General features: G+C 41.0%; 1 protein-coding gene across 1 annotated transcript in view; it reads left to right on the top strand.

Annotated features, from left to right (window-relative positions):
- Positions 1-4,378: 4,378 nt before the first annotated feature.
- Positions 4,379-10,769, top strand: part of trim67 (tripartite motif containing 67) — a 53,284-nt gene continuing 46,893 nt past the window's right edge. The window contains exon 1 of the mRNA XM_085372478.1: positions 4,379-5,176. Coding sequence (XP_085228604.1) covers positions 4,379-5,176 — 798 coding nt within the window. The remainder of the gene's footprint in view (positions 5,177-10,769) is intronic.

The following is a 10,769-nucleotide window of genomic DNA, read 5'->3' as shown; positions in this document are numbered from 1 at the left end:
GCACAGAGTTCTCATTTTATCAATGATGAAGATGTTTAATTCATTTCAGTTTTATTTATATATCATTAATTGACAACAACAGTTGGCCCAAGGCCGTTTCTGTTTCAAGTTAAAGACCCTACAATATTAGAAAGAAACCCCAACAATCCCACAACCTCCTGTGAGCAAGCACTTGGCAACAGTGGGAAGAAAAATCTCCCATTCAACAGGAAGAAACCTCTGGCGCCATCTGCTGCCACTGGTCGGGGGTGATGGGGAAAGAAAGAGCAGAGAGACCGGACAAAAGGCAGACTAGGAGAGAGAGCTAGAGATGAATAATAAGTAATGATTAAATCCAGTAGTGGTGTATAAGGACACAGAGAGTGAAAGGAGACACGTGAAGAAGAAACGCTCAGTGCATCATGGGAAGCCCCCCCCACCCAGCGTCCAACCGACCGTAACCCTAAAGGAAAAGTTTAAGCCCAAGCATTAAAGTAGAGAGGGTGTCTTGTCTCCCAGATGCAAAACTGAGTGCTGGTTTCATGGTAGAGATTCACAACACAGAAGCATTTTACTTCTGCTATGAAGGAATACAATTTATCTGCATAACATTTTCATTGTAACAATAAAGTAAAGCATCTAAAAGAAGCAGATGGTGTGTCACTGGGGGGGAAAAGTATCTTAACATGAATTGTAAAACAGTAAAAATGCCCGAGGGCATTTTTAAATGAAATGAAATGAAAGAAGTGTTGTTCTTGCTGTACTAAGTGAAACTGAGTGCAACACGGTATGGTGTATTTTCTCATCTTCTAATTTTGGCTGGCATGTTTGCTCAATAACTCAGCAGTGTTTCATCTTTTCCTTTTTTGTCCATGGTGCATAAAAGAAGCGCTCCCTATCAGCAACCTTTCCTTACAGCAAACGGTTTTACTTTTCATGTAAAACTGTAAAACTGTTTGCTGGGAGTCTTGTGAAAAACACAAGTTTAGATAATAATAATGGTACCCATTAGCATATAGTAATGTAAAGCAGATTAATGTAACAAATATTTAACATTAGTTGGTGTGAGCCTGCTTTAATAGAAAAGGCTTACAGTTACTACATTAATAAATCCCTCTGTGGTCTTTGCTGCCATTTTTAGATCATGTTCGCATCAAATCTCTCTTAAAAGAAATACTATTCAGTACATTAAGATTCAAAGGACTAATCATTTTTCTGCACAACCCCAGCCATTTGAATATATATACCTCTGTGATGCCATGTTATATAGATGTCGATATATACTGCATACTAGGTGTGTCTGCTGTTTTCAAACTTGTAGCTCCAAGGCATCAGGCAGCAGCTGTTGTTCACCTCCAAAAGATTTCTGCAGTTTCAACATGCTGATAACTGTGAAATGTGTGGTGCAGGTAGTTTAATAATCCTCATGCTCAGACTAGTATTTGCCAGACCAGTCATGATTTTTCTATATGACCCCATTCTACCTTATTTGATACACTTAGTGGAGGTCAAAAAGGATTGATTTTCTTAATGGATACAGAGAAGGGCTGGATTTATGTCAGCTGTATCTATTTTTCTGTGGTTATGCAAAACTAAAGCCTTATGGCATGTAAACTAAATTAAACCAAAAAAAATGAGTTGATCATTGGGTTACGCTACATTGCCCTCTTGTGGCCGTTAGAATTAGGGGGAATTAAATTAAAATATAGTTGATTTTATTATAACTCAGTTTTTGAGCTTCTTGGATCAAGTTTTGGCAGTCGAACCGTTTATGAACACAGCTCAACAGTTTAAGTGTTAAACTTTAGTTTCTGGACAACATCCTAAAATCCAACAGTGACAAAGTGTTCAAGAAACATCAGTGAACATAAATCTGTTTGACTGCTCTTCCTCCTGCAGTAAAGCCGGTCTGGTGGCACTACCGTAATGACGAGCAGTTCCTCCTCTTTCTGTTAAAGTGTTTCCCAACAGTCACAGAGTCAACGAAAACATGACAGCTGATATTTTTAGATGCGATTGAGCACATGATTGTTCTTTCTGCTTCACAGCTCATCTCATCATAATCACTGATGTGATCGAGGGCTCGAGGAAAGCCTCAGCTTAGGGAAGAGGCATCAGGCTGGTGGGATTATTTGAGGGAATTCAACCAGTCAAACTATAAGTGAATACAAAGCACGTAGTTCATGAGACGAACAGATAATAGTTTGCTTCTTTTTCAGTAAATGGTGTTGCGAAGATATTGATCTCAAAATTTCAGCTATTAAGTAAAATTTTGACCTGCTTATCTTAAAATTTTGAGATAACACAAAATGTTGATATTAAACCAAGAATTTTGACTTAGATCATTTTTTTTTCTTTTTAGTGGGGGAAACAAACTTCTGTAGTGACAAGTACAACCTTAACTATAAATCCTATATTAACATTTATATTAACAAAGGGTCAAGTAATGATTTCTAATATGAACTGGGTTGATTAACGTGAGCAGCCCACAGAGACCCTCAACTCTACAGTTCCTTTCTACAGAGATCTAAGTGTAATATTCCTACTGACTGTTACTGTACTGTGGTTGAAATAAGTGATAGCTCAAGTTTGAACTGAAGCAGCAGGCAGATTTCTTTCAGACACAGAAACCTGCTGTCCAAATTAAACAGCCAGATGTTTCCTTCAAGAGCTGGTGGGGGACAAAACTGAGATAAATGCTGAAATCAAATTTGTCAAATGTCCACAAACATAATATAAAAACTAATGTAGCTCTGTTGATAACATGAAAATGTGGAAATAAATTGAAACTGACGAAGGTGATTCCCACCCACTCATCCATCTTCTTCCACTCATCACAGTGAAGCTCGAGCCTCAGCTGCCACATAGCAAAACACGGGGGTGTTGCAGGGCTGACACAAAGAAACAACCACTCACATTCACCCCTACAGCTAATTTAGAATCACCAATCTACCTAACCCCACTAACTGCCTGTCTGAGTACCTGGAGAGGACCCACTCGGCATGAAAATTCCACACAGGAAGGTCTCAGGCAGATTGGATAGTGGATTCAAACCCCAAACCTTTTTGCTGTGAAACAACAGTGCGAACCACTTCTCCACTCTGCCGTCCAGGTCTGATAGCATGATTCCCACCAATGTGGTACAAAAAAGAATCTGATTTTTATATTTTAGTAATTAAAGCAAGTTATTCATCTTCTTAAAATTCAGCTCAGATTAATTTTACATTAAAAAATCTTTTATGACTGCAGTGTTGGAAGAACGCAGTGCTCGCCTTTTTTTCTTCCTTGGAGAACAAATGTGTAACTGAAGATCTATTTTTTAGAGTAAACATCCTCGTGATGGATTATGCTGGAGTGAGGTTCTCTTCGGTGATAGTTAAAGGTTATGCTTGGCAATGACACTGCAGGATGTTCCACATCTGCAGAGATCTCTGCTTTAACGTGGCTGTGCAGATGCCCGCTCTCATTTCACTGCAGAGCAGATCTGAAACCCAGGTAATGGGATGCTAATTGGGCTAATAAATGGAAAAGCTGTCCCAGTGTGTCGGATTAATCTTGCTCCCCAAAGGACTTCAGTCATGCCCGCTGTCTAGTCAATTAAATGTTTAGTTAACACAAAAGACTAATGGGAAAAAACACAAAGGTTACCGGATCGAAGTGGCTTCAGATGGTCCCTCATCCATTTTGAGCCTGCATGGAAACTCCTATTAAACTTAGTTTAATCCATTTTTATTGATTGCATGTACTTCTGCTATCACGTTTGATTTGTTTCAGACTAACAGGCAGAACAAATGCAGAGTATAGAGGCAGTCACAATAAATGATCCGCTTCAGCATTATCATTTGACATAATGATAGCAGTTACTGTCCTTGTATACTGGCAGAAAGAAGCTCAGATGAAGAAAGTTTAAGTTTTTACCAGCTATAACACATTTAAGGAGCGATCCCCCCCCCCCCCCCCCTTTTTATTTCAATGTTTGCATTTTTTGGTAAAATACATAGAAAGAAAGAAAGAAAGAAAGAAAGACTACAAAATTGCAGGGATTGAATCAAATTCTTCTTCTTATCATTTTCTATCTAGTAATCTTAGAAAATAAACCAATGTTGTGGACAAAATTAAGAAGAAAGAAGTGAATTACATAACTGAAGCGTTAGCTTAAATATGTCAAATCAAAGTAATTTGAGAAAAGGAGCAGAGATCCTCTTTACCAACCATAATAATCTAAAATATGTGGCGTTTCAAATCCTCCAAATTAGCTCGATCAGTCAACCCAGATCACAATCTCCGCCCCTCTTTACGCATGCGCAAAGTAGTGTGGGGAGCTGTCCAGTCACTCGGTGCTGGAGCGTTCTCGGAGAAGCAGCTTCCCCTCTCCGGTCCACCGACACAGACGGGAGCGATGGAGGAAGAGTTGAAATGCCCCGTTTGCGGGTCTCTCTTCAAGGACCCCATCCTGCTTCCGTGTTCCCACAACGTCTGCCTGGGATGCGCTCGGAACATCACCGTCCAGACCCCGGAGGGGGAGACCCCGGTGCAGAGCCGAGCCTCGGGCAGCTCTGACTACGACTACCTGGACATGGACAAGATGAGTCTGTACAGCGAGACGGACAGCGGATACGGCTCCTACACGCCGTGCCAGCTCAAGTCTCCAAACGGGGTGCGGGTGTTTCCGCCTGCGATCCCCCACCGACAGTGCACACTCACCTGTCCGCTGTGCCACCGGAGCGTCTCTCTGGACGAGCGGGGGCTCCGGGGTTTCCCTCGGAACCGGCTGCTGGAGGCCATCGTGGCGCGGTACCAACAGACCCGCGGCGCCTCCTCCTCATCTTCCAACGCGGTGAAGTGCCAGCTGTGCGACCGCAACCCGGTGGACGCGGCGGTGATGTGCGAGCAGTGCGACGTCTACTACTGCAACGCCTGCCAGCAGCGATGCCACCCGTCCCGCGGTCCCCTCGCCAAGCACCGACTGGTGCCGCCGCCAAACAAGGCGGCAGGAGCGGGGGCTAGCGGAGGCGGCGGTGGTCAGCAGCCGCCCGCCACCGCGCGGAAACCGGCGACGTGCGTGGATCACGAAGCGGAAAACTTCAGTATGTACTGCAGCAGCTGCAAGGCTCCCGTGTGCATGAAGTGTCTGGAGGAGGGAAAACACGCCAAGCACGACGTCAAACCGCTGGCCGTGATGTGGAAGCAACACAAAGTGAGTGGACACGCACTCACAACATCCACAGAGTCAAGGCCGTAAGGTTCTGTTAGTGCGCTCATACTAATAATTAGACTATTGAATCCCAAAGAGCTGATTCATTACTCTCTCTCTCTCTCTCTCTCTCTCTCTCACACACACACACACACACACACACACACACACACACACACACACACACACACACACACACACACACAGAGGCTACCAGAGGCCATTACCCGAAGTGCCCTGAGCTGATGGTCAGCATCTCAAACATTTTCCTCTATCTATCTATCTATCTATCTATCTATCTATCTATCTATCTATCTATCTATCTATCTATCTATCTATCTATCTATCTATCTATCTATCTATCTATCTATCTATCTATCTATCTATCTATCTATAAATGACTGCTTCATACTTCATCATGTTTTCCACAGAAACAGAAAACACTCATGTGTGATCCTGTGCTGAGTGTGTGTGTGTGTGTGTGGGAATAACTAAACGAAATAGCAGTGATTCATCAGAACATAATTACTGTAGGCGTCAAAGCCCAGTGTGCTTCTGTGTGCACTGTGTATGTGTGTGAATGCAACATGCGTCATCACATGAAGGGTCGCACAGCGTTACTGCCCCACATCTGCACTGCAATGTATATATATATATATGATGTGGATGGTGAGTGTAGGCAGAGGAGGTCATCGCTATTCCTCAGGCGCTGGGATGAAGAAGCTCAAGTCATGAGTTTAAATGTTTCCCTGTCTGTGGCTGGTTATAATCTGACAAGAGAGTGAATTATAAAGTAAATAATTAGCATATCTACACTTTTTAAAAACATATCTGTTGATGTGGAATAAATTTAAGGCAATTACTTCAGTCTGAAGGAAAATGTTTACATTTTAAAAAATCTCGACTTGTATATTTGAAAATTGTTCTTGAAAACATGACTGCTGACGATAGCTGATGATGTACTATATATCATGCTGGGTATCTCTAATGATATGGACTGGACAGAGTGTTATGATTGCAAGGATGCCACGTCATTTGGTGGAAATTCAATTTATCAACCTACAGAGGACTGAATTCAAAAACACCTCAGAAATCAAAGTGTAAAAATTAAGGTTAGTCCATTTTTTCAAAACTTGGTACTCAGATGCAGTAGTTTGTTGTCACAATGTGCTTATATATGCCCGACCCTTGTCAGGGCATGCTCCTAATGAGACAATGGATGGTGTCCTGGGGGATCTCATACCAGATCTGGGAGGCATCCCAGAGGTGTTCTGTTGGATTTAGGTCAGGGGAGTGTGGGGGTGAGTCAGTGGTATCAGTGCCTTAATTCTCCAGCATCTGCCTCCATATTTTCACATGAGGCATTGTCATGCACAGGTAAGAACCCAGGTCCCACTACACCCACAGTCTAGGGTCTGACAATGGGTCCAACAATTTTATTCCTAATATCTCTATAAGCCACAGAAAATCACTGACCCACCACCAAACTGGTCACGCTGAACAATGAACAAGCGTATTGTTTCCATGGCTTCTCCAGACCTTTGCTCATGATTAACCTGCCTCATGTGACACTGACTCTAACCAAATGAAAAACTAGTGAAGAAAAAATCAGAAATGATGAGGAGGTGGGTTGGCGGGCTGTCTCCTTGTTGCCCCACACCTAGTGATAATTTCATAACACCAAAAATGATTAGCAACCCTCTCTGCTACTCGATCAGATCAATATTCCAGACGTTTAACTGACTTGATGCTATACTCAGATTAAAACCAATTTCTTTCATTTTTTGAGAAGTGTATAAAAGAGGAATGGAAAATTCAGCTCTGAACGGTGAGGTCAATGTGGAAATATCATTAACCTGTATTCTTTTTGATGGCCAGCAAGGGGAAACTCCGGTGGATGTTCTTGAAAGTCTAATTGTGTAAAAAAGAGTCCCTTTTTTATGTCATCCGTGAACTAGTTTTTAATTTTCCTGATAATTTTACGGTCTCAGTCGGTAGTTTTAAGCCTTATTTAATACCACACGGTGATCATTTTGTAAATTCTAATCAATTTTTTGAGAAAAAGAGTAAAGCAGGATGTGATGTAGTGTGCAACAGGCTTGCAGCATGTTGTATTCTCAATTTCTCAGATAGATCCATATAAACAAGTCTCTGAAAACTCAAAAAAGAAATATTAAATAAGTATAAGAATGAAGAAAATGCAATTAACCCAAGACAACAGTCAAACTCATGTTTATTTTCTTCTGCAAATTAGCAAATCTAAATATAGTTTTAGTTGAACATGTGAAAATATTTTTTTGAGATGTTATGTTCTAAGTAGAAGGCATTGTATACATTTTTGTTGTTCAAATTTAGATGATGAGGATGTAAACCCGAGGGGGTAGGGCTAAATAAGTATATACTTCTGCCTACTCCTTTTCAAACAACTGTATGGAATGATTTTATGAAATGTTGGTGAATGTATATGTTTGAAATAAAAAAGAACTGAACTGAAAACCAAAATAACAAACTTCAAGCTTCAAAATGTGTGGCATGGTGTCTACATGTGTCTTTAATATAGTATTTTTTGTTTTGACTAAATGAAAAATTTAAATGGCTTGCTCTACCTCTGCCTAAACATTTATTTTTGAAATCTCTAAACCCATTTTGTGTTTTTCCTTTAAACATGTACTGTAAATGCAATAAGTCTACTTTATAGTTGTTTTTGTCCATTTGATAAGCAAATATGTTGAATAAGCAAAGAAATGGATGGATAGATGGAATTAAATGATTAGGATGTTGGTGATTTTTCTTTGGCTTTGGCTAAAACGTTTTTTGAATTTTGTTTTTTTCGGGGAGGAGAACAATTCCTCTATAGTGTAAAAACCCTGCTTTGCTGTACAGCAATCCATCAGGGATTGTTGGATTTGTAAGGCAGGATACAGAAAGCAGACTGAGATTACAATGTTTGTTATCTTAACCTTAGTTTCTGCAAATATTTGTAACTGTATCAGAAAAATTGAGCAATTTCTTATGTACAAACTGCAAATAAACAGTGCATGGCTTTGCACCAAATCCTCATCCAGCAACCTTCTCAAACCTCTGCTCAGCATTGCTACAAACACCCAGTGGTGCCATCGCCAGATCTCAAGTGATGGTGGTGAGTTTTCCCTCTTTAGCCTGTGGACTTAAGGCAACATGGAGTATTATCGATCAATGGTTTCTCGTTAACTTAGTGGAGGTCTTATCATATTTCTTTATGAACGTGGTAAAACTGATTCTAATCCAAACAACTGATGCAGTTAGACAGTAAACCAAATTTGGTTTTGCATGTAAATCTAAAGTTTTGAAACTTAAGAAAAAAAATAGACAATTTTGGACTTTTGCATCACATTTTCCTCCTAGACATTAGGGTCCGAATGTGATTCAAACAGATCATGTTTGCAGTAATTCAGAACTTCTTGTTAGTGAAAAATGCAGTGGAGGACATTGAACTTGGCTTGTAATAATTTGGATAGTCGTCTTCATCTTATGTGAGTAAAACTTTCATTCATTCTACAATCAGAAGGGACAAGGTTTGGCTAAAAACCTACAACACTGTTCCTTATCCAAATTCATCCCTGCCTGCCAAAAAAAAGGAGGAACAAACCCGCCTGCTGGTTTCATTAATGGATGATTAAACTGATTTATGATTATTTCATTTCCTAATGACATTTTTCATTAATTTCAAAATCCAGGGTTGAGGTCGACTCAGGTTCATTCCTCTCGGGCTACGCGGTGACGTGACTTTGTAAACTCTAAACGATAGTGCTGTCTGTTATAGTTCATGTATCGTCATTATTTTTTTAAATTGTTTTTGAAGAAATGTTGGATTTGTTAATACGTGAGTCAAAATGTTTAGTCTTATAGTTATCACCATTATGATAATTATCATTATGGTAAAAAAAAGGCCTCAGGGTCTGGAAGTAAAGGAGTTTTAAGAAAATGTTTTAGCTACTTTTAAAGGCCCATAACGCGTTGAATGTTTATCCAGCCCGTGTCTCCTTTTAGATTTCAGCTTGCTTTCTGTTAGTAATAGAACATTTCATCCTCGCACTCCGATTTCATTTGTGTAAACTAAAAGCCATTTTTGCCTCTCTCCTGCTAAGTGGGTCATTGGGACTAATCTCTCAGTCTGCCTCTTGTGTTTTTTGTGTGATTTGAAGCCTCCAGACATTCCATTCATCATTTATCCGCCACACATCTCTTCGCCTCTTCTTGGCTTTCACTCATCTCTCACCTTCTCCTGTATCCCTCACTTTACCTCTTCATCTCTGTATCTTATTTACACTCTCCCCTCCCCCTCATTTACCTTCCCCTACCTCGTCTCGTCCTTCCTCCATCTTTCTCTCTATCGTCCTATCCCATAAATAAACCGTGAAAATCCCATCAGACTACGGGAGTGAGAGGGGGTGTCGATAAGTGACGAGCGGCGTATGAATAAGAGATGGCCACCACTTAGTTAATACGGTGTCCTTCACGTTGAAGGAGATCGATGACTGGCTGTCGTCCTCTCTCTCGGTCCACACGTGAGCAGGGAACAAGCAGCGTCTTGTGCGTCTTTGTTGCAGACCTGAAATGGCTGTTGAGTGTTGAAGTGTCGCTCAGTGAGGTCAGTACCGTAGAGTGGGCTTTTGTTCTGGCATAATTTTTCCTCCTCATCTGTTTTGTTTCAGTGGGCATATCTTGATCTGGTTGCCATCCTGCTTCCTACCATCCTTCATCTCTTTCTCTTTCCGGTCTTCTTCTTATTCACATGGTTTCTCTTTCTGTGCACCATAAGGACAGTGGGCGTTATGAAAAAAAAGAGAGCTTTCCTGAGGAAATTAGCCGTCTGTTGTAGACAAATTGATCGATTAACTGAAGTGTCGTGCTTTGCATGCAAGTCTGTCTGCAGTGGCTTACATGATATTGAACAAAAAACAACTGAGGCGATCATGCAACCAATTTTGTACTTGCCAAATTTAAAAGCTGAATATTAAACGTATTATAAATGTATTATATAATAATGTGGGCAGCACAGTGGCATGGTGGTACGGTGGTTAGCACTATTGCCTCACAGCAAGAAGGTCCTGAGTTCAATTCCACCATCAGGGTCTTTCTGTGTGGAGATTGCATGTTCTCCCCGTGTTTGTGTGGGTTCTCCCCGGGTACTCAGTCCAAAGACTTGCACTTAGTGGGCATAGGTTAATTGAAAAATCTAAATTGCCCATAGGTGTGAATGGTTGTCTGTCCCTATGTGTTAGCGGTGTACCCCGCCTCTCGCCCTATGACAGCTGGGATAGGCTCCAGCACCCCCCGTGACCCTGAAAAGGACAAGCGGAAGCGAATGGATGGACTGATATATAATAATGCACTGATCTTTTAGAAACTAGTCATAAACCACTAATAATAGCAAGTTTTGAGTTGTTCTGTGATTTACCTTCTGGAGCAGTGCTAACCCTCCAACATGGAAGGAACGTTTCCTGGAATGATAAGTCTCGATTTCTGCTGCAGCATTTGACTAGTATGGTCAGAATTTGGTGTGAACAGCATGAAAGCAATCCATCCTGAATCCATCCTACCTTGCATCAGTGGT

Source organism: Diplotaxodon limnothrissa, linkage group LG15 (genome assembly GCF_057381915.1).
Source record: "Diplotaxodon limnothrissa isolate DT_005_m linkage group LG15, D_limnothrissa_male_GT1.1, whole genome shotgun sequence".
NCBI lineage: Eukaryota > Metazoa > Chordata > Actinopteri > Cichliformes > Cichlidae > Diplotaxodon > Diplotaxodon limnothrissa.
Note: the sequence above shows the minus strand (reverse complement) of the source record. Positions and strands in the feature narration are given on the sequence as shown.